The sequence below is a fragment of the Hyperolius riggenbachi genome, chromosome 1 (assembly GCF_040937935.1).
Source record: "Hyperolius riggenbachi isolate aHypRig1 chromosome 1, aHypRig1.pri, whole genome shotgun sequence".
Classification (NCBI taxonomy): domain Eukaryota; kingdom Metazoa; phylum Chordata; class Amphibia; order Anura; family Hyperoliidae; genus Hyperolius; species Hyperolius riggenbachi.
The window spans coordinates 276985906-277011136 of NC_090646.1; the positions used below are offsets into that span (position 1 = coordinate 276985906).

Consider the following 25231-nt stretch of genomic DNA (forward strand, 5'->3'; position numbering starts at 1 on the left):
CTACATCAGTATCAGCACTATATGTCTCATCATCATCTCCAGAATTGTTAGATATAAACGTATCTCTAGCCACAGAGGTCAGAGATTCAATGGTGGGGAGGTCCTCCGATAGGTAGGCCATACCCCAAAGGTGCTCGGTACACCTAACACAACGTTAAAAGATCATGCACTATCCGAGAGGATACCAGGGAAATTCAATCATACACTTAGTCCATGGGACCGGCCCTATGGGTATATCTTCAATAAGCAGTAAGCTTAGCGTAAAAGTCAGTTCAGAATTGCTGGATACTAAATGGTATCACATGCACAGGTTCACGCGTGTATGTACACTGCTACAGCCTCTACGTAGAGGTTGAATACAACTATAAATGGAGATCCTTGCTCATCCCCCGCACCTCTGAGGCGTGGTGTAGCTATTCCATTCAAATTGTAAGAACCTGTAAATACACTTGTGGGGAGTCGTACAGGCTACTCTGGTCTACAGATACGTTATGCCTGCCAGAGGAGCCCTAAGGTCTCATACATACCCATCCCACAACAAAGGAGGAACATATATAAATACAGTGAGAGTGCCTATTTACAAAGTGCTTGTTATATGAGTCTCGACATGTTTCACCTCAACGGCTTTTTCACAGAGTGCTATACATATATACAATGCTTAGTGCCACCCCCACCACCACAATGTCCCCCCGCAAGAAAGCCCCAGTCAGAGCTGAAGCACCTCATCCGGTGCGAGTTTAAATACTGGAGGTTTGATGTGTGTGCACCCACTGGGTGTGTCCACACTCATATTGCATACCTGTTTGCGGGGCCCTTGCGCGTCCTATGTATCTGGATGCTAGGCGTCTGGGTGCCCCGTACAGTGTATGTTCATACCCCGCCTGACCCCAGCCTGTGTTTCGCCGGAGTACTTCCGGGTCACGCACGCGTAACTTCCGCATTGTGCGTCCTCATGGCAACCCGGCCGCCGCTCACATCAAGTGCGGCGGCCGTTCCATATGCGTGTGTTGCCATGGAAACACCCACGCCTCCTGGATGTTTGTAAACAGTCGCCTCCACATGACGTATGCTGCTGGCAGCCTGGCCGTCTCTCGTGTCGCGCAATGCGGCGGCCATTCAATACATGTACGTTGCCATAGCAACAATGACGCCTCATGACATGTATACACATTCGGCTTCTGTTCCATTGGCTCAAGACGCTCGTTTCACATATTCCTTCCCATGTCCATCATCTTTATGAGAAATTACATGCCCATCCATATATTTCTAGATACTGGCACTGTGATTCATGTTATTCCATTCCCCTATATTTTAGGGATATATCGGACTGGTGCAATTTTGTTCTTATATCTATGGTGTGTAGGGACACATCTATCAAATTGTGCGCTTCCCTACCATAGATATTATTATGTATAATGGAAGGGTATGCATACTGTCACTAGGGATTACCAGTGTGGTGCATTAGCTGATCGTACATATAAGGTGTTCACATATATTCTTTATTTGTGCTGCACATAGTACTGTAATTGGACGCTTTTTCAATCCATCTATAGAAAACATGCTAAATTAAAGTCTTCATTTAGACCGTTAGGGGCAATTGTATCCAATCGGTAGATCCATTGCGATTCTATTTGTGTTAACTTTTTATCAAGATTCCCTCCTCTAATGTTCTTTTCCCAATGTTGGATCCCCCAGAATACAATGTCATATCTCGATCGGGGGTGTACCTGGTTCATATGGCATGCCACTGATGTATCGTTGACATGTGTGATATCACCGATGTGTTCAAGAACACGTTCTTTCAGGGCTCTGGTGGTTTTGCCAATATACATCAAATCACATTTGCATTTAGCGGCATATACAACTGCCTTAGTGTTGCATGTAATAAATGAACGGATCTCAAAAGATCTCCCATTCATAGGTGATGTAAATTGTTTGATGGTCGGCATGTACCTACAGGCCTTACATTTCCCACAATGGAACGACCCATGTGGTTTAGTTGGTAACCAGGTCTTTTGTGGTGTCTGGATCTTAGAGAAGGTGCTATGGACCAGGATGTCCCTCAGGTTGTTAGCCCTCCTGTATGTTATGGATGGAGATGAAGGGAGTATGCTGGCCAGATCTTTATCCTTTTTCAGTATAGGCCAGTAATGTTTAACGATCTCAAATACTGTGTGTGACTGTTCTGTATATGTTGCCACTAATCTCGGTGGTACACGTTTTGTACTTGTAGGTGCCCTGTCATTCTGTTTCCTCGGTGGTCTCTCTGGCATACTGGCAAGAGTCTCCTCTTGGTAGGGAAGCGCACAATTTGATAGATGTGTCCCTACACACCATAGATATAAGAACAAAATTGCACCAGTCCGATATATCCCTAAAATATAGGGGAATGGAATAACATGAATCACAGTGCCAGTATCTAGAAATATATGGATGGGCATGTAATTTCTCATAAAGATGATGGACATGGGAAGGAATATGTGAAACGAGCGTCTTGAGCCAATGGAACAGAAGACGAATGTGTATACATGTCATGAGGCGTCATTGTTGCTATGGCAACGTACATGTATTGAATGGCCGCCGCATTGCGCGACACGAGAGACGGCCAGGCTGCCAGCAGCATACGTCATGTGGAGGCGACTGTTTACAAACATCCAGGAGGCGTGGGTGTTTCCATGGCAACACACGCATATGGAACGGCCGCCGCACTTGATGTGAGCGGCGGCCGGGTTGCCATGAGGACGCACAATGCGGAAGTTACGCGTGCGTGACCCGGAAGTACTCCGGCGAAACACAGGCTGGGGTCAGGCGGGGTATGAACATACACTGTACGGGGCACCCAGACGCCTAGCATCCAGATACATAGGACGCGCAAGGGCCCCGCAAACAGGTATGCAATATGAGTGTGGACACACCCAGTGGGTGCACACACATCAAACCTCCAGTATTTAAACTCGCACCGGATGAGGTGCTTCAGCTCTGACTGGGGCTTTCTTGCGGGGGGACATTGTGGTGGTGGGGGTGGCACTAAGCATTGTATATATGTATAGCACTCTGTGAAAAAGCCGTTGAGGTGAAACATGTCGAGACTCATATAACAAGCACTTTGTAAATAGGCACTCTCACTGTATTTATATATGTTCCTCCTTTGTTGTGGGATGGGTATGTATGAGACCTTAGGGCTCCTCTGGCAGGCATAACGTATCTGTAGACCAGAGTAGCCTGTACGACTCCCCACAAGTGTATCTACAGGTTCTTACAATTTGAATGGAATAGCTACACCACGCCTCAGAGGTGCGGGGGATGAGCAAGGATCTCCATTTATAGTTGTATTCAACCTCTACGTAGAGGCTGTAGCAGTGTACATACACGCGTGAACCTGTGCATGTGATACCATTTAGTATCCAGCAATTCTGAACTGACTTTTACGCTAAGCTTACTGCTTATTGAAGATATACCCATAGGGCCGGTCCCATGGACTAAGTGTATGATTGAATTTCCCTGGTATCCTCTCGGATAGTGCATGATCTTTTAACGTTGTGTTAGGTGTACCGAGCACCTTTGGGGTATGGCCTACCTATCGGAGGACCTCCCCACCATTGAATCTCTGACCTCTGTGGCTAGAGATACGTTTATATCTAACAATTCTGGAGATGATGATGAGACATATAGTGCTGATACTGATGTAGAACCTGTATTTAAGGACATTTTCAAAACATATAAAGAATTTACACAAGCGACATGGGAGGTAGCCAGCTTTAGTGTATACCTGAAAGAAAAAATCACAGTCCGAGGATTACGCATATTAACCACTTAAGGACCAACATATAAAATGGCCTTAAGGACCAGAGCGTTTTTTTTGGTTTTGACATGCTTTGTTTGAGTTTAGATATTTCAGTACATTTTTGGTCTATCCAAACAAATGTGATATTGTTTTTTTCAGAACAAATAGGGCTTTTTATCTATACCACTTAATTATATTGATAATGGAATTTTATATGTTTTTTAAGAGAATTTATGCTAAAAAAAAGTAAAAAAATGTATATTGTCTGAAATTTTCAACCAAAAATATGTATATATCTTGAATTAAAACATAAATTCTTTTCAAAATGTATTCTGCCATATGTTTCTAATATATATGTGCAAAAAAAATGAAAACTATTTACATCTTTGGTACATTGTAGAGACTGTGAAAAAAAGTGTAATTTTGCTTTTCAGTGAACAAAATCTACAATGCTTGTTTTCTGCGTTGTACATCATTTCTCTGAAGCACTAAGTCACTGAAATAGTAACATTCCCACCAAAATGACCCCATTCTGTAAACTAGACCTCCTGAGGTATCCATCGATGGGGGCATTGGTGATTTTGACTGCACAGATTATTGGTGGAAATTGATGGAATGTATAATGACAAAAAGAAAAAATCATTTTTTTTGTTCAGACATGTCAGTTTTTTCTGTTTTTTGACAGACATGCTTTGAAGTATTGTAGAAATTCACCCCACAAATGATTCAGTAATTCCTTCTGAATAAAACGATACCAAATATGTGTGGCTAGACTATTGCTTTAGTCCAATACAGAGCTTAGAAGAAGTTGTCAATTATTAAACTTTCAAAGACCATAAATCACACGCTTGCATTTCCCAGCACAGCCTGCTTTTGATGAAGTCTGAGGTAAAAAGTCTGTCAAATTCCTGCCAAAATGACCCCATTCTGTAAACTAGACCTCCTGAGGTATCCATCGATGGGGGCATTGGTGATTTTGACTGCACATATTATTGGTGGAAATTGATGGAATGTATAACGACAAAAAGAAAAAATCCATTTTTTTATTCAGACATGTCAGTTTTTCTGTTTTGTGACAGACATGCTTTGAAGTATTGTAGAAATTCACCCCACAAATGATTCAGTAATTCCTTCTGAATAAAACGATACCAAATATGTGTGGCTAGACTATTGCTTTAGTCCAATACAGAGCTTAGAAGAAGTTGTCAATAATTGAACCTTCAAAGACCATAAATCACACGCTTGCATTTCCCAGCACAGCCCGCTTTTGATGAAGTCTGAGGTAAAAAGTCTGTCAAATTCCCGCCAAAATGACCCCATTCTGTAAACTAGACCTCCTGAGGTATCCATCGATGGGGGCAGTGGTGATTTTGACTGCACAGATTATTGGTGGAAATTGATGGAATGTATAACGACAAAAAAAAAAATCATTTTTTTATTCAGACATGTCAGTTTTTTCTGTTTTTTGACAGACACGCTTTGAAGTATTGTAGAAATTCACCTTACAAATGATTCAGTAATTCCTTCTGAATAAAACGATACCAAATATGTGTGGCTAGACTATTGCTTTAGTCCAATACAGAGCTTAGAAGAAGTTGTCAATAATTGAACCTTCAAAGACCATAAATCACACGCTTGCATTTCCCAGCACAGCCCGCTTTTGATGAAGTCTGAGGTAAAAAGTCTGTCAAATTCCCGCCAAAATGACCCCATTCTGTAAACTAGACCTCCTGAGGTATCCATCGATGGGGGCAGTGGTGATTTTGACTGCACAGATTATTGGTGGAAATTGATGGAATGTATAACGACAAAAAAAAAAAATCATTTTTTTATTCAGACATGTCAGTTTTTTCTGTTTTTTGACAGACACGCTTTGAAGTATTGTAGAAATTCACCTTACAAATGATTCAGTAATTCCTTCTGAATAAAACGATACCAAATATGTGTGGCTAGACTATTTCTTTAGTCCAATACAGAGCTTAGAAGAAGTTGTCAATTATTGAACCTTCAAAGACCATAAATCACACGCTTGCTTTTCCCAGCACAGCCCGCTTTTGATGAAGTCTGAGGTAAAAAGTCTGTCAAATTCCCGCCAAAATGACCCCATTCTGTAAACTAGACCTCCTGAGGTATCCATCGATGGGGGCATTGGTGATTTTGACTGCACAGATTATTGGTGGAAATTGATGGAATGTATAACGACAAAAAGAAAAAATCATTTTTTTATTCAGACATGTCAGTTTTTCTGTTTTGTGACAGACATGCTTTGAAGTATTGTAGAAATTCACCCCACAAATGATTCAGTAATTCCTTCTGAATAAAACGATACCAAATATGTGTGGCTAGACTATTGCTTTAGTCCAATACAGAGCTTAGAAGAAGTTGTCAATAATTGAACCTTCAAAGACCATAAATCACACGCTTGCTTTTCCCAGCACAGCCCGCTTTTGATGAAGTCTGAGGTAAAAAGTCTGTCAAATTCCCGCCAAAATGACCCCATTCTGTAAACTAGACCTCCTGAGGTATCCATCGATGGGGGCATTGGTGATTTTGACTGCACAGATTATTGGTGGAAATTGATGGAATGTATAACGACAAAAAGAAAAAATCATTTTTTTATTCAGACATGTCAGTTTTTCTGTTTTGTGACAGACACGCTTTGAAGTATTGTAGAAATTCACCCCACAAATGATTCAGTAATTCCTTCTGAATAAAACGATACCACATATGTGTGGCTAGACTATTGCTTTAGTCCAATACAGTGCTTAGAAGAAGTTGTCAATTATTGAACCTTCAAAGACCATAAATCACACGCTTGCATTTTCCAATACAGCCCGCTTTTGATGAAGTCTGAGGTAAAGAGTCTGTCAAATTCTGTAAAATAGACCCCCTGAGGTATTCATCGATGGGGGCATTGATGATTTTGACTGCACAGATTATTGGTGGAAATTGAATAAAATAAATGAATTTTTCTTTTTGTCCTTATACATTCCATCAATTTCCACCAATAATATGTGCTGTCAAAATCATCAATGCCCCCACGGATGGATACTTCAGGGGGTATAGTTTACAAAATGGGTTCATTTTGGTGGGAAATTGAGGGACTTTTTACCTCAGACTTAATTGAAAGCGGGCTGTGCTGGAAATTGCAAACGTGTGATTTATGGTCTTTGAAGGTTCAATAATTGACAACTTCTTCTCAGCACAGCTTTGAACTAAAGCAATAGTCTAGCCACGCATATGTGGTATCGTTTTATTCAGAAGGAATTACTGAATCATTTGTGGGGTGAATGCCTACAATACTTCAATTTGAATGGAATGTTTGGGAAGAAAAAATAAATGTAGCAATTTTTTTTGGGCGGGGGGTTTCAGTTGCTCCTTCTGAATAAAATTATATCGCCTATGTGTGGCTACTGGCGCTTTGTGTACCATAAATTTGAAGGACAATCCAAGTTAAAAATTTAGGCAGGTGTGGTACACTTTGAAACAGTCTTTCAAACAAAGTCCTGGTTTTTCTGGACATTCGGGGCAATGGTATCGTGTATCCGTCCTTATTTTTTGTTTAGTGCAGACCCTACACTTTTTCTGGGGGTATTGCTTTTTCCCCGTCTGTGGTATAATTTCTGGAACATGATATCCAGAAAGTCTCTCGACTGAATCAAATCTTCTGCCAGGGTGAGTTGCAGCTTTGGAAATGAGAGATTCAGCTATTTCCTCCTGGAATTCTAAATTGCTGAGAGGGTTTTTTGACATTTTGTATAGTATAAAGCTGTTGTAAATTCCCAACTGCAGCAAGTATAAGCCTAATTTTTTATACCAATATCTGGTTTTGCGTGCGGCCAGGTACGGCTTCATTGCCGCGTCATTGCGGTCTACACCACCCATATATTGGCTGTACTCATGAACACATTTAGGTTTCTCTTGTGCTCCAGTCCTGGGTGTTATGCTTTCAGGAGTATGTATGGTTGAAAGCATATATACGTCCCTTTTTCCCCTGTACTTCAGAGCCAGCATCTCTTCACTGCGGAGACCCTCAGATTCATCAGGTTTGAGGCGCTTGTTGACAAGGCTCTGAGGGAAGCCTTTGCGGTTGGATCTGATGGTACCGCAAGCTGGCGTGTTCTCTCTCGCTAAATGTTTGAATAGTGGGATGCTGGTGTAATAGTTGTCTAGGTACAGGTTGTATCCTTTGTTCAGGAGAGGGTGAATCAGATCCCAGACAACTTTACCATTTGTGCCCATATAAGGTGGGCACCCAGGTGGATCCAGCTGGCTGTCTTTTCCCTCGTACACTCGGAAAGCGCATGTAAAGCCAGTGCTGCTTTCACAAAGCTTATAAATTTTTATGCCATATCTGGCACGCTTGGAAGGGATGTATTGCTTGATCCTAAGTCGACCAGTGAAGTGTACCAGGGACTCGTCAATACTTATATTTTTTTCTGGCACGTATACCTCTGAAAATTTTTGCGATAGGTAGTCAATTAGGGGCCGAATTTTGTATAGGGGATCAATATTTGGATCTTCTCCGGTTTGGTACTGGGAATTGTCACTGAAATGGAGGAAGCGCAAGATGGTCAAATAACGTGTCCTCGACATTGTTTGCGAAAAAATCCCCATATGTTGAATTGGTCTTTTCGACCAATACCGTTTTAGGTCTGGTTTTTTGGTAATGCCCATGTTTATTGTGAGGCCTAAAAATGTTTTTATTTCCTCCACTGTAGTGGGCCACCAGTTCTTAGGCCTCGCATAGCTGGATTGCGGTTTCTCAGCAATGTGTTGCTGAGCGTATAAGTTTGTTTGCTCAGCAATAGAGCCGAGGAGCTCATCAGTGATTATGAGTTCCATAAATTGAATTGGGGAGAGGTTAGCCGTTTGCACTTTAATTCCAGCCTGGCCTGTGAAAGGAGGAATTGAGGGTGCTTCTAGGTTGGCAGGCGACCACACGGGGTGAAGCAATTCCTCCGGTACGTCAGTGCGGCGACGTTTAGTAGAAGCGCTCTGTTGCCTGCGGCGTCTCTGTCTGGGTGTTGCGACACTCTCTGCCTGCTCCTGACTAGTGCTTGGCTGCTCTGGCATGGCTGTCTCAGAACTCTCAGTCTCCTCCACGTCCGATTCACTTGGTAGGGTGTCACTGTCAGGGATTGGCTCAAACTCTGAGTCTGAATCTTCAGGCTCTGATTCTTCAGAGTCTAATTCCTCACTGGATTCCCCAGACTGGCAGATCAGATCTACAATCTGCTGAGCAGTAAAAGATCTCTTCGCCATCACGTATATAGTGCAGGACACAATATAAAGGACACAATATACCCTAACAAGCCTGTATATGCACAGACAATATCAGACCCCACACTGACACTATATACGTAAGCGTATAAACCCTGAACCTATATGCCACCCTTTACACTACTGATATACAGCCCTATATACCCTACACTGTACACTAAACCCGATTTACCCTACACGATATACCCGACACTATATACTAAACCCTTTATATCCTACGCTATATACTAAAGCCTATATATACACCCTACACTATATACTAACCCCTATATACTAAACCCTATACACCCTACACTATATACTAATCCCTATATACCCTACACTATAAACTAAGCCCTATATACCCTACTCTATATACTAAACTATATACTAAACCCTAAATACCCTACACTATACCCTAAACACTATATACCCTGCCTATTATACTAACCCCTATCTAACTGCAGTAAAGCACAGTAAATAAAATCACAATCCAGTAAATATATATATATATATATATATATATATATATATATATATATATATATATATAGTTATATACTATATATATAGCTATATGCTATATATATATATATATAGCTATATACTATATATATATATAGCTATATATTCTATATATATATATATATATGGGTGGTTGGAAGGGGATCAAGGGATGAATTGGGGGGAGATCGGGATAAATAAATGTATCTAAAAGTGGTTTTTTTTGTAAAATCGCACAGCCTGTCACGGCTGCAGGCTGTGCGTCTCTCCCTGTCACAAAAGATCCTCACAGTGACAGGGAGAGGGAGGCGGAACGGCAACTATGTTGCCTTTCGGAGGGTGATCGCTGTGATTGGCTCACAGCGATCACACGGCAGGGAGCCAATCAGTGACGGCTCCTGCCGATACCCGGAAGCCTTAGCTGTCATAAGACAGCTAAGAGCTCCGGATTCCGTGCAGACGATCGCGGCGGGGAGCGGCGGCGCCGGTGATAGAGATCTACGCCCTGCCAACTAGGAGCCCATCAAAACAGGGCGTAGATCTCTATCACCTTGGTCCTTAAGTGGTTAACAAAACCCCATTCACACACCGATGACCCTGATTTTATCAAAGGGTGGGAGGAATTAAAAACACGTCAAACCTTAGAGCAGATGAAATTCCTCCATGATTATGAATTCATCTACTCTGAAAAAATAAGGAACAAACTACTCGGCGAACAAAAAGTATTGTTAGAACTGTCAGGACATCCTCAATTTGAGAAATTCGAATCCAAGCTTCAGAGAAAGATAGAGGCATATACTGAGGAAATAAAAAACAGAAAGCAAAAAAAGTTTGCACGAGATAGTTCAGACTTTAAGAATAATAAAGTCTATACATGGGCTGAAAAAGTACAAGGGACAGGAGGACAGGGGAACCAACCAGTGGGTGCATCAGATAGTGAAACACAATCCGAGTGCGAATCAAGTGCATCAACCACATCTATCCGTCATAAGACATATAAAAATAAAAATAAGGAAAAATATACTCCTAAATACCACCCCAAAAAACCCTCCAGTAACACTGACCCAAAAAGTGTTTTTTTAGACATCCCACCGACAACACCGGACCCACAATGTGTAGGCATAGCAGGGAATATGGCGACCCCAAACACACAAGGGTTGAGAGATCGCAAGAAATGGGGATACACCGGACAAAAAAGAGGGAAGACATACCATCAGTGGTAGGCCCTATGAAAATGGAATGTACAGACACTAATGTTATGCGGGTGATCAATTTATCCACAAGTGTAATATCTCCTGCACAGAACTCACTTCTGTCCAAGGGCCTATCATATGTGCCAACCACTAGGTATAATGCTTTTGAATGGGTTAAGGATGTGAATCTGTTTGCCCGGAAATTGGCTCTTATCAAAATGTATGAATCAAGGGAAGCAAAAGATAGAAAAACACAAGCATTGTATATATGTATAGCACTCTGTGAAAAAGCCGTTGAGGTGAAACATGTCGAGACTCATATAACAAGCACTTTGTAAATAGGCACTCTCACTGTATTTATATATGTTCCTCCTTTGTTGTGGGATGGGTATGTATGAGACCTTAGGGCTCCTCTGGCAGGCATAACGTATCTGTAGACCAGAGTAGCCTGTACGACTCCCCACAAGTGTATCTACAGGTTCTTACAATTTGAATGGAATAGCTACACCACGCCTCAGAGGTGCGGGGGATGAGCAAGGATCTCCATTTATAGTTGTATTCAACCTCTACGTAGAGGCTGTAGCAGTGTACATACACGCGTGAACCTGTGCATGTGATACCATTTAGTATCCAGCAATTCTGAACTGACTTTTACGCTAAGCTTACTGCTTATTGAAGATATACCCATAGGGCCGGTCCCATGGACTAAGTGTATGATAACATGAACAGTGCACAGGAATCAAAAAGAAGGAATGGCATAATGGTATGGTATGAAGCGCGCACAGCAACCCAGAAAAAAATGGAATAACTTATACTGTACATAGATTGTACAAGATCTTAAAACTGAGAATAGCATAACAAGCAGGGCTGGCCTGCCATGGCCTAGGGCACCACAGGAGCAGGGGCACCAAAGCACCAAGCTAAACTGGTGCAGCATTTGCAAGTTTGCAAATGCTGCAATGCAGGTACTCTGCTGCTAGCTGCCTCTGCAGCAGCCACCTTGCTCTCTGTGCACGTTTGCATTGTGGCCGGCTATGGACTGGACTTGGTCAGCATTGGAGATGCCCCGGTGCAAGTTTACATGGAGCCCCAAGCACTCTACTGATATGGAGCCTCAAAACCTACAAAGGACAACTTTAGTGTTAGAGAGGTGTAAAACAGTTAAGGATTACCACTCTTCAATGCACATATAGAGGTGTTCATTACCAGCATAGTAATAATAAAATGCTAATGAAATGGATGAAAGAGGGCCCTTAAAGGGCCCAGATGCGGTCACAACCTCTGCATCCCCTATGGCTACGCCCCTGCTAGCATAACAAAAGAAAGAATGGTGTAACAGAATTGATAAGATGGCACACTGTTCACAGATATTTTTTTTTTAAATGTCTGTTGCAACACACAGAAAGGATCATGAAAAAAATAATGTTTCACGATAATCTCCCTTTATTCAATGCACTGTTTGTTTCTCTTTGACTCTATGGACGTTTTGATAAGTATTACTATTAATTGTATTTATAAAGCACCAACATATTACGCAGCGCTGCACAATAAATAGGGATACAAACAATGTAAACAAGGGGTGAGAGACAGAGAGGTAGCAAATGGTTATACAACATAGCACAAGGGTATACATGCAAACAGTATAAGATGCATGATCATGTGATTTTACAGAGACCCAGCAATTCAAGTCCAAATTATTCCATGAGAAGTGTGTCATAGCTGGGGTTGCAAGATTAAGAAGGACACATTAAAGGGGCCCATACACCGAACGATTTTCCCGCCGATATACAGCAGCTCCATAGCCAGTGTACACGGCATCAGGAAAGCTTCAGAGTTGAGCAAGTATCAGAACAGTGCTTCTCTAAACACTATGATATATGAGGGACTACATAAACTAAACAAGGTATATTCACTCAGTTACTCTTCTACTATATAGATTTGGAAAGATTGTACAATTAAGATTGTATCATTAGTGGGTACCTTACAGAAAGCAAAACAAAACATTTTAAAAATAAAACGCTATATACTTTCCTAGCAAGAGCCATTATTAAAATAAAAAGCTACAGTATATACTTACCTAGGTAGAGACATTTTTAAAGAGACTCTGTAATGAAAAAAAGTTCAGGGAGTACTCACCTCGGTAGGGGAAGCCTGTGGATCCTATCGAGGCTTCCCACGTCCTTCTCCGTCCCGCCGTGGTCCCGCTGCAGCCCACTGAATGCACAGCCGACAATTTGTCAGGCTGTGCAATATTTACCTTTCCCTGTTCCAGCGCAGGCGCAGTAGTGGGTCTCCACTCGGAAATAGACGGAAATAGCCGATCTCAGTCAGGTCCCCTCTATTGAGCAGGGGCAGGGGAGTTGCGCCTGCGCAGTAGAGTGGACCTGACTGGGATCAGCTATTTCCACCTATTTCTGAGTGGAGAGCCACTACTGCGCCTGCGCTGGAGTCAGGAAGGTAAATATTTACATGCCTGCTGTTCAGTGGGCTGCAGCGAGACCCCCGTGGGACGGAGGAGTACGGGGGAAGCCATGATAGGATCCAGAGGTTTCCCCCTACCGAGGTGAGTACCCCCAGGGGAATATTTTAACATTACAGATCCTCTTTAAAATGAAAAGCTATTCACTTACCTAGTAACAGCCATTTTTTAAAATAAAAAGCCATATACTTAGCTAGAAAGAAGGGAGCCTCTTAAAGAGAACCTGTGGTGGTTTTTGGGGGCAGATGGGACACAGAGGCATGGTCTCTGCCACATGACATGCCTCTGTGTCCCCACACCGACTCTCTCTGCCCCCCATCCCCCCCCCCCCCCCCCCCCCGTGCTATAACCTCCCGAGATTAGTGACAATATTTGTCGCTATCTCTGAGGTAAACGTGTGGGAGAGGGATTCCCTATTCAAAATGCCAGCCAGGGGCATTCCTACTGGTTTCCACAACTGCCATTGGGCAGCTCTCTCTCCCTGGCTGCGTCCCCTGCCTCCCTGCACGCTGTGAATGAGAGAATGCCTAAGGTCTTGATGTGAAAGTGGGCCATTGCAGCCCACAGGAGTGGCGGTTTTGGAGGTTACATGATCCGCTCAGCCCCCCGGATCAGGTAGCCGAGTTCTTTTTAATTTCATGAGCCCACCTCGGGCTCTCTTTAAACCAAAAAAGTTTCTAAAACAGGGGTCTCAAACTCAATTTACCTGGGGGGCCGCAGGAGGCAAAGTCAGGATGAGGCTGGGCCGCATAAGGAATTTCACAATCGCGGCGCACCGCCGCCTCCGCCCGCCCCTCACTCTCCCTTCACAGAGAGGGGCGGGGAGAGGTGGCGATCCGTGCGGCGATTGACGTCAGGAGGGGCAGAGCTGAAGCTGAAAGCTCTGCCCCTTCCAGGAAATGCCGGCGGATTGCCCCCTGGGCGATTTGGGGGCTCTGCAGCCCTCGTTTAGCGGCGGGGATGCGGTGGATTACTTGGGAGCACTGAAGCAAACTATAAGGAAGCTTTTGCCGGCGAGGGCCACAAAATATTGTATCGAGGGCCGCAAATGGCCCACGGGCCACGAGTTTGAGACCCCTGCTCTAAAACCTCCAGAGGCTTCCCACATCCTCCTTGAGACCACTGCACCTGACTGGGACCTTCTGCGCAATTGTGGGGAGATTGGTATGGAAAGGTCCTTTAGGGCCCCTTTCCACTAGCAATCGCGATCGCAAATCACAAACCCCAGCGATTGCTCATTAATTTTGTTATGCAATTTTTCATTTGCATTGCATTATCCCTCTTAAAATTGCTACAGAAAGCAATTGCGATTTTTCAAATCGAATCACTATGGTGGAAAATACTTCTCTTCTATGATAAAGTAGCAATCTTAGTGATTTAAACATCACTAGCAATTTGCGATTCAGCTATGCAGTGGAAAAAGGCCCTAACAGAAGCTTGAGCTGTGTCTATTGAGAGGGTACAGTTATTGCAAAGAGTTTTACTGCCCTCTAGTGGCAAAAAATGTACTACTCCAGCTGACATTTAGTTTTATAAAGAATGTTAGTCTATGTTAGTCATAGGTTGGAGAAAATGATTTGTAGTTGTAGGTATAGTGGGTTCCAAACATGTTTAATGACGTACCACAAATAATTGCCATTGCTTCAATGACGCACCTTGAGGGTGCTTTCACACTGGGGTGGTGCTGTATTTTTACCACACCTAAGGCCTTGTTCACATCTAAAATCGAAATCGCAGAAACAAGCGTTTGGAGAGTTTGTGCGCAATTTTTTTTAGCACCTCCCGGCTCTCCGCTGCATGCTGCATTTTGTTTAAAAGTGCTTTTCTAAGTGCTTTTTCAGAGCAATTTTTTTTAATTCACTCCGACAAGTCAGGAAGTGAACTCTTTGACCCGGTAAAAGAATAAATACAATGTATTCATTCTTAAAAATGCAACCGCAATCACTGCAAAAAGCGATTTTGTGAGCGTTTTTCCTATACCTTCCATTGAGGCAAAATTGCCTCAAAATGGTACAGGCAACGCTTTGCTGAGCGGATCGTAAACGAACTGCTCAGACGTGAACTCTCTCATAGGGAATCATTGCACCAGTGTTCTTAGGGCGATTTTGAAAATCGCCTGCGCCCCCGGTCCACACTGTGCCGCCAATGCCTGGTGTGAATCCGGCCTTAGACTGTAAGCTTGCTAGGGCAGAGACCTCCCTTTATATCTCATTTCTGCTGCACTTTATCAAATGGTCAAGTGCGAGTAGGGTTGCAATGGTATGAAATATGATGGTATCATAACAGTCTCAAAAAATACCACGGTATGACAGTATCACACAATTATTATCACTACAAAAATGAAAAAAGGTCAACGTTGAACAAACTCTTTATTAAAACAATAAATACAATATCGTGTCCGCTCTCAGGATAAGTACAATATCACCAATCTGTGATTCAAGTACTATAACAATGCTGCAAACACTGCGAAAAGCTTATAAATATATATAAACGCGCTCTCAGTCTATAATAATGACAAGAGGGGCTATATCACCCGGCAATCCTCCAAGTACAGTTCAGTCCCTCGCACAAGGCAACTTCACCATCAGGTACACAGTCCTCTTCTCTTATCACATATGACCATCACAGGGATATATAAAGGAAGCAAGGAGAGGTAACATAGCGTATTTCTATCATCAATTTATGCCCCCACCATCACCCTAGAGTGATTTCACTGTGATAAGTGCAAGGTGACAGGCACAATAACCACTCCATGCTGGGCCACTCCCCCTATGTGCCCGCACTCACCCTGTAGGCCTCCTATGTTCGGAGGTAAGATTGAAAAGTGTTGGGGGATCTCCACAATCTACTATGGCACTAGGACTCAAAGGAGACTTTCATAGCGTAAAACCATCTTATTTTAATAAAACAGATTAAAACCGCACTTACAATTCTTTCATCAAAAACAAGCATGGACAGATCTGTGGGTGCTAGCTCCCGGGTAGCAGCTCACACCCATCCAACTTCAGAACACAACGTCCGCTGGAATCGTCCGGTCATCCACTCCGCGTACTTCGCTGTCGGTCACGTAGGATGTTAGCTCCGGCCTACGCGTTTCGTCATAACGTATGACTCATCAGGGGCTGTACAACCCATGTAAAGCCGGCGAATCAAATACTCCTAAAACTCCTCCTCCTCTATCTCCTGCACATATCCAGGAGATGCGTGGAACGCATCAAACCCAGAAGTGCGCACAAAGCGTGTTCACAAAATTTATTAGGATATGTCCTAATAAAGTTTGGAACCCTGAACTGGTGTGGACCTTTCGTTTTCTTGTACTTCTGTGGGCCTGCTGACCTGGTCGTGCACAGCCTTAGGGTCCTGTGGGTTGCAGCGGTGTTCACACACCTCATTGCAGATCCCTCTTGTCATTATTATAGACTGAGAGCGCATTCTACATATTTATAAACGATTTATTAAAGTGAACCTGAGCCGAAGCTTGGGTTCAAAATCCAATACCCTAAAAAGAGGGAAGCCTCAGGACCCTATTGTGGCTCCCCTCGCTCGTCTGATGGCCTCTGAAAATCACAGCCCCCCTTCATATCGGGGCACACGACCCCGAATGCACAGCAGCACGGAGCCCGCGGATCTGGCTTACTGTGGGCTCAGTTGGTTATTGTGCAAATAACAAACAAACAACATTTTTCATAATTTAATAGGTTATGGCTTTTTCTCCTTGGGATTACGTAATCTTTCTTTTTTCTTATAATTTCAATTTATTGAAAAAAAAAAAAAAAAAAAAGAAGAAGGAGGATCCTTCCACATACAACAAACGTCAACAATTCCTTTCATATACTCAATGCTCCTTCCCCTCTTCCCTCCATATTAATAATACAGGGGATAGAACGAACAAAAAAAAAAAAAGTAAAAACATACATAACTAAACGGAGCCCGCGACTCTGGCTTACTGTGGGCTCGGTTGGTTATTGCGCTGCCATGATCCAGGAACAGGAGCTTCACGGCCCCCGATGAGATTAGTGACAATGCCTTGTTGGTAGTCTTTCAGGGGGCCGCGCTCAGTGACGGGGGACAGCGGAGTAGCGAGGGAAGCCTCAATAGGATTCTAAAGCTTCCTTCTCTTAAGATAAGTATCTGATTTTGTACCTGAGCTTCGGCTCGGGTACACTTTAAAGTATATATACCTTGGCTTGCAAAAGTATTCGTCCCCCTTAAAGCTTTCCACATTTTGTCACATTACTGCCACAAACATGAATCAATTTTATTGGAATTCCCAGTGAAAGACTAATACAAAGTGGTGTTCACGTGAGAAGTGGAACGAAAATCATACATGATTCCAAACATTTTTTACAAATAAATAACTGCAAAGTGGGGTGTGCGTAATTATTCAGCCCCCTGAGTCAATACTTTGTAGAACCACCTTTTGCTACAATTACAGCTGCCAGTCTTTTAGGGTATGTCTCTACCAGCTTTGCACATCTAGAGACTAAAACCCTTGCCCATTCTTCTTTGCAAAACAGCTCCAGCTCAGTCAGATTAGATGGACAGCGTTTGTGAACAGCAGTTTTCAGATTTTGCAGCGGCAAAAAATGGGTGTGGCCATGAGGTGAGTGGGTGTGACCATGGGTGGGGCCAAATGTACATGAACTTAGCAGCGGTGTAAGCTACAGATAAAGAGCCTGCCCATCGAAATATTGGATGGAGCCCCCTGTCCTTTATTTACATAATTTACAATCAGTATAGGCATAGATCAAAGATGTATACGCACATACAATTTTGATTGGTCAATCACTGACCCCCAATTTTACCACCCCCGTGCAGTAAGTGGGCCAACAGACAATGAATTTTATGAACAGAGCTAAAATTGGCTAATCAAAATTGTATGTGTGTACCAGGCTTTACAGCTAATACTGTACATACTGAAAGTAGCAGGGATCAGCATACAATATAGCTTGTTTTTTTTTTTTTGAGGAATATATTTTTATTGAAGTTTTAAGACATGAACAGAAACGATTAACATTGCCATCAATATACAGGCGGTCCTCAGAGAGACAAAGTGGTATTACATGTCAGAACATAACAGGCCTTATGAAAACATATTGTCAGGTGATTGAGTAGTGCCTTATCTATAATGTATATATAATCATGAGTTAGATGGTACATCTTAATAAAACCATAACTGAAAGGTCCACTGAGAGGTACCTCCCGTCAATATGAAGCAATGGGGTGGGGGAGGGAAAAAGGGGTTGGGTGTGTGAGGAGGAGGGAGGGGAGGTTTGGCGGGGGGGGGGGAGGGAAGGAGGGGTGGAAGATAAAGGTAGTATGGGGTTAGGGGCGACTTTTACATCTTTAAAACATCATGGGGGTTCACCGGGCAATGTGCTGTGAAGCCTGCTCTTTCAAGCAGGTAGGCTTGACTTCAATAGACATTCTAAAGTTGATATCGTTTTGCACAAAAGCCATTTTCTCCTTTTATTTATGTATATTGATTTTTTGGGTCAAGAGTGTCTGGTATCTGCAACCCTAGAATAATAGTGTCTGACTTCAGGATCTATCAGCCGGAAGCATGGGTATTAAATAGCTAATTTCGAGAGAAGATTTTGGCTTTATCAGACTCCCTATAATCCACCCAGATTGCCCATCTTCTGACAAATTTTTCTTGCATATCTTGTGCGGTGAGTGTTAAGTCATCTAGTCTCATTAGTTCATTTAGGTGGGAGAAGAGCTCGGCAATGTTGGGTGATTCCGCTCCCTTCCATTTTCTTGCTATTAGGGTGCGTGCAGCGGTGAGTATAAATCTAAATATTGATTTTTTAATATGGGAAAGTGAGCCTGGGAGGGCTGACAGTAGGGCCACTGCTGGGGAGGGCGGGAGCGGGGTGAGGTACAGTTCCTCATGCAGTGCGAAGACTTTAGCCCAGAAGTTCTGTAAGTTATCACACTCCCACCAAATATGTAGGTATGTACCTCTGTGCGTGCCACACCTCCAGCATAATTCCGAGGTGGTAGGGTCATAAGTATGTATTCTAGCTGGGTCTCTGTACCATCTAGAGAAGATTTTGTAATTTCTCTCTTGATGTTTGGTAGACACTGATAGCTTATGAGTTAGTATGAAAATTTTCTCCCATGTTTCAGCAGGAAGTGGTGTGCCTAAATCCTTGTCCCAACCGTCTGTGATTTTCAACAAGTATGGTTCTGAGCCCTTGGAAAGAAGTATGTAGTATAATTTGGAAAGGGTATGTTCTAACCTTCCTGCTTGTGAGCATAGGCTCTCAAAGGGAGTAAGAGATCTGTGAATGTTCGCTCTTGGTTGTAGAGAACCGTAAAATTTGTCCATCTGAAATTTATGAAGCCACATGGGCCTATAGTTGGAGATTGAGGATGGCCAATCTACCATGTTTTTAATCCCTCGTTGCAGGAGATAGTGTCTGATTTGCGGCCACTCCGATCTAGTCTGCCCCAGCACTGAGGGTGCTTTCCATCCCTCCCGAAAATCAGGATTGTCTAATAGGGGGGTGAGAGGGCTGGGAATGGAGGAGAGATTAAGGGGTTTAGCTATTTTGTCCCATAAGGTGATAGATTTCCCAGCCCACAGAGGTAGGTTTTCTGTCATTACCCTTTTATTCTTGATCGTCCACAGCAGTGATCTTGGGTCTATACCCAGCTCATCCTCTTCTAGCTCTATCCACTGTTTCTGTCCTCTTCCCTGAAACCAATCTACAATTAATAAAAGCCTTGCGGCCTGGTAGTATTTTATCATATCTGGGAGACCCACTCCTCCTTCCTCTTTGGGCCTTGTTAACAGGGTGTAGTTAGTTCTTGGCTTTTTGCCTGCCCAGATAAATTTAGTCAGGGAAGATTTAAGGGTCCTAAGTGTTTTCTGGGGAATCTGAATCGGGATGGCTTGAAATACGTAGAGAAGTCTGGGCAGAATATTCATTTTTAAAACGTTTACCCTGCCCAGCCAGGATAGCCTGAGTTTGTTCCAATCCGTCAGATCCCGGAGTATTTTATGTATAAGTGGATCTTGGTTTAGTATTTGTAGCTTTGTCAGATCTGTGGGGATATTGATTCCCAGGTACTTGATGTAGTCCTGTTTCCATTTGATAGGGAAAGAATGTTTTAGGGTGGACACTAAATCACTTGTAAGTGTAACATTTAAGGCTTCTGTTTTGGAGAGATTCATTTTAAAATTGCTAAGAGCTGAAAATCTGTCAGCCTCCTGTAAAAAAATTGGGATGGTGATAAGCGGATTCGTAATGTACAGCAGTAAATCATCCGCGTAAAGTGCCAATTTATATTCTTTAGATTGGGATTTGAAGCCTGTGATGTTATCGTTCTTTCTCAGGGCGGTTGCAAAGTGTTCCATGCATAGAACAAATAATAGGGGGGACAGGGGGCACCCCTGTCTCGTCCCATTTTGTATGCTGAAGGCATCCGACAGGACTCCGTTTGCTTTTACTTTAGCTGAAGGTCCTCTATATAGGCCTTTGATTCTATGCAATGCTTTTTGTCCCAGTCCTAAATTTACTAATACCCGGTCAAGATAATTCCAATGGATCCTGTCGAATGCCTTTTCTGCATCAACTGAAAGGACACACAGGGGTACCCCCCGTTTTTGTGCTTGGGCCATTATGGAGGTGGTTTTGAGGGTGTTATCCCTGGCTTCCCTAAATTGAGTAAATCCAACCTGATCTGTATGTAATATACGTGGTAGGATAAGTTTTAATCTTTCGGCCTGCATTTTGGCATATAGTTTAATATCTATGTTGATTAGGGATATGGGCCTGTAATTGCTGCAAACTGAATGATCCTTTCCAGGTTTGGGGATTACTGTAATATATGCTTGAAGGGACTGGGTAGGAAATGAGGTATCTGCCGAAATTGAGTTGAAAGAGGCCAGTAGGAATGGAGCCAGCTCCGGCGCCAGCGCCTTGTAAAAGGCTGCTGTAAAGCCGTCTGGCCCAGGGCTTTTTCCAGTTTTTAGTGATCTGATGGCTGAAATGAGTTCAGTATCTGTAAAGTCCTCGTCTAGGGTATTTATCTCCTCTGGTTCCAGAGGAGGGAGGCTAGTGGATTGTAAGTACTCGTCAATTTTGTGATTTAGCTTGTTTGTGGGGAGATTATGGTATTTACCTTTGATGGAGTAAAGCTCTTGATAATAAGTTTTAAAAGTGTCGGCTATCTCAGTGGGTTTAACTTTAAGGGAGTTGTCATTTGTTCGGATAGAGGGAATAAATGTGGTAAGCTGCTTGGGATGTAAATAGTTCGCTAGCAAGGTGCCACATTTATCTGCCTTTTCAAATAAGACTCCCTGAAACTTTTCTCTACTTCTGAGCGATTTTTGGTCTAGTAGAGTCAGTAATTTTTGTCTGGCATTGGATAGCTGAAGAGAAGTAGCTGTATCACTGCCTTTGCTGTTTTTAAATTGTTGCTCTAAAGTAGAGATTTCTGTAAACAAGGAGTCTATCTGCGCCAAACGTTCTTTTTTAAGCCTAGAGCCGTATGCAATAAGTATGCCTCGCAGAGTGCATTTGAGTGCTTCCCATTTTATTGGGGCTGCTGTATTGTCCTCTGCATGATGTATAGAAAAATCAGATATAGTCTTTTTTAGTGTATTCACACATTCCTGGTCTCTGAGTAGATTGTTGTTTAGGCGCCAGTGGATGCCAGAGCGGGATTTCTCCAACACTCTAAAAGTGCAAAATACTGGTGAATGATCGGACCACACTTTTGCTCCTATATGCGAGTCAGTTACATCATCTAATAAAGTATGTGAAATTAAGAGATAGTCTAGTCTGCTGAAGGATTTGTGAACCGATGAGTAGAATGTATAATCTAATGATTTAGGGTTAACCGACCTCCAGCAGTCTGCCAGTCTAATTTCAAATAGTGTTTTTTTGATCTTTGCTAATTTGCGGTGTGGTATATAAGTGTAGCCTGTTGAGGTATCTTTGGCAGGATCTAGGCATAGATTGAGATCAGCTCCGATTATAATTTTCCCTTCTGCGAAAAGCTGTAATTTTGTGAGAAACTGTGACAGCCAATTGCATTGATTGGTATTGGGGAGGTATAGGTTTGCTAATGTGTATAGACTACCATATAGCTCTATAAGCAGGAATATAAATCTTCCTTCTTCATCTATCAATTGTTTTTTAACAATATGAGGGAGGGTTCTATGAATGCCGATTGAGACTCCCCTGGCCTTTGTGAGGGAATTCATGCTATGAAACCAGGTGGTGTATTGCTTTGATAGGATTTTTGGGATATGGTCGGATTTGAAATGTGTTTCTTGCAGAAATATAATTTGGGACTTTTCTTTATGCAGATAATCTAGAAGTTGAGACCTTTTGATAGGGTTATTGATACCGTTGACATTATAAGTTGTGACAGTTAAATCACCCATTTATGTTGTTGTAGGCGAGGGGGTGGCTTTGTGTGTGGAGAAAGTTTAGAAAACAATAGTCTATAGTCTTTAATTAATGCGTTACCCGTAGGAACCCGAACCTTTATATTGTGACCGTATGATAGTCGCTTGGTGGTGTCTAAATAACACCTGTTTGCGCATCCCGGTCTCCCCCGGCGAAGAGAAGTCTCCACCAGGGAGGACAGAGCTGCGCAGACTTTCATTCTGGCCATTGCGTGGCCTATAGGTCTTATGTGGAAAAGACCTCTTAAATGGGTGGGGGTGTGGAGGCCCTGGAAGGAACCTAAGATTGCCCCGAGTCCAGGACCCAGCGCCCCGGCACCTGCATTTATGCAATTATAACATTAAGCATTCAGATATAGAGGTGAACATTATTAACTTTTAACCGATGTGCTGATGTGGGGAGGGGAAAACCTGATAAGTCAATCCCTTTTTGCTTGTTCCAGGATTAAGGATTTTCATCACTAAAAAAAAAACAGGTGAACAGTAAACAGATAAACATTGTGATCATACACCTCAGAGGCTAAACTAGCAAATTATCCTGCGGATGCTAGATATAAAGTATAAGAGTGTTCATATGTAGACTGCGAAACCTTGTAGAAAAAAGTTATGCATCTCTAAATCAGCCATGTAAAAGGGTCCGTTAGGGAGCTGCAGTTCAAAAGATGTGTTTGTAAAATTAGTATTATGGCAAATCAACATATGTTATAAAGTACCCGTAAGGGATGCACAGTTTTAGATTACTGTAGTATGTTTAGTCTGAGGAGTTTTGGAAGGATACAGTACAAACATGTCTGTTTTCAGGGGTTGACTTTGCGCTAGCTATGTCTCCTGTATAAGCTTGCTACTCACGTGGCGACGATCTGTTGTTTCTGCGACCATTTTTCCAGTGGGGTCTCTGAGGGAGAGATGTATTTTGAGTGTCAGCTTGTAGTGGCCACTCTGAGATTTCGAATGCAGGTAGATCTAGAGCTTCTTGGATCTTAGGAGCATCTGTTGGATCTTTTAAGACAAAGGTCTGACCCTCATATCTGATTTGTAAGCTAAAGGGAAAGCCCCATTTGTAGTAGATTTCCTTTTTCTGTAACAGAATAAGTAGTGGTTTCAGTGACCTTCTCATCTGTAGTGTAAGCTTGGAGAGATCTGCCAGAACCGTGATACGTGCGCCATCAAAATCTATGCTACCCTTCTCTCTGGCGGCCATCATGATGTCGTCCTTTATTGTGTAGCGATGAACACAGCAGATGACATCTCTGGGCCGTTCTGGGTTTGTGCTGACAGGGGCAAGTATTCTGTGTGCTCTATCCAGTTCTATGTTTTGATCCGCTGGTCTTCCTAGGAATTGGTTAAAGATTCCCACCAGAGTTGGTACGAGGTCTGCTTGTTTGGTGGACTCAGGAATACTTCTGATTCGGATATTGTTTCTCCTCTGGCGGTTTTCCTGATCATCTAGCTTCAGGTACAGGTCCTTAATTTGACTTGTGTGCTGATTTATCTCCTGTTGTTGCTTCTCTTGTGTGCGCGCCATTTTATCCACCTCTTTCTCTGTCTCATCGACCCGGTGTCCTATTTGCTTAATATCTTGTTTTATTTCTGCCATTTCGTTTCTGTATGTTGCCTCAATCCTGCTCACATATCTTTCTAAATCATCCTTTGTGGGTAAGGCTCGAATGTAGTCATGTAAGTCCATCTCGATGTATGAATCGGAGCTACCCGAGCGTGCTGGGGAGGGTACCTCTATGGTTCCCGCGGCTTCCATGCTCCGCTGTGTTAGGGAGGCTGCTGGCGGGGAGTCTCTCCCTTTGCGCTTTAGATTCTGCCCCGATCTAGCTTCAGCAGGCGGGGTATCTAAGCTGGATGTGTTGGTGTGAGCTGGGGAGAGAACCGCCGGAGAGGTCGCGCTGTGGGTCGGGGAGGTTTGTGGTGGAGTCTGCTTCCCTATGCGCTTTGGGTTTTGCTTTGGTGAGAGCGTGGAACGAGAGGTACCTGGACTGGATCCGCCTGATGGTGTCTGTATGGGCTCTTCTTCAGTGGGTCTTTCCGCTGAGTGACCTTCATGCGCCGGAGAGACGGCGGGAGACGTTCCTTCGCCTCGTTGTTGTGTGGGCGCCATCTTGGTCGCTTGCGGTGAGCTGAGGCCGGCTGCTAACGGCTTCAGAAACTTCTTGATTTGCGAACTTCTGTTCTTGCCAGGTGACCGTTTAGGTTGTTTGCGTTTGTTATTCCCCATAGGTAGTAATTTCAGCCTCTAAGAGATGCAGGATCAGGGCTCACAGGGGTCCCGGCTATCGGAGCTCTCTCTACCCACGTCTTGTCCGCTCCATAGGCAAGCCACGCCCCCCACAATATAGCTGGTTTACAATCAGTAAAGGCACAGAGTAACACCTTACACTGTACACACTGGAGGTAAATCAGCACACAGTGCAGGCACTAGAGAACAGCGTATACTGTACATACTGTAGGCAGCAGAATTCAGCACACTGCAGCTAGCGTGCAAAAAATATGAGGATCACGTTGTGCGGCGTGCTTATCGCGCCGCACCGAAAAATGAGTGGGCCATGGTCCAGAATATAGGTGTGGTAACG

The 25231-nt window shown here is 43.2% G+C and overlaps 1 protein-coding gene across 1 annotated transcript; it reads right to left on the reverse strand.

The window, feature by feature from the left end:
• Window positions 1–7237: 7237 nt before the first annotated feature.
• Window positions 7238–9049, reverse strand: LOC137504836 (piggyBac transposable element-derived protein 4-like). The gene has a single exon (XM_068233454.1). The coding sequence runs from the start codon at window positions 9047–9049 to the stop codon at window positions 7238–7240; it is 1812 nt and encodes a 603-aa protein (XP_068089555.1).
• Between the last annotated feature and the right edge of the window lie 16182 nt (window positions 9050–25231).

What these genes read in the sequence shown, in the direction of transcription:
- LOC137504836 (XM_068233454.1), bottom strand. Translation starts at nt 9,049, where the DNA reads ATGGCGAAGAGATCTTTTACTGCTCAGCAGATTGTAGATCTGATCTGC.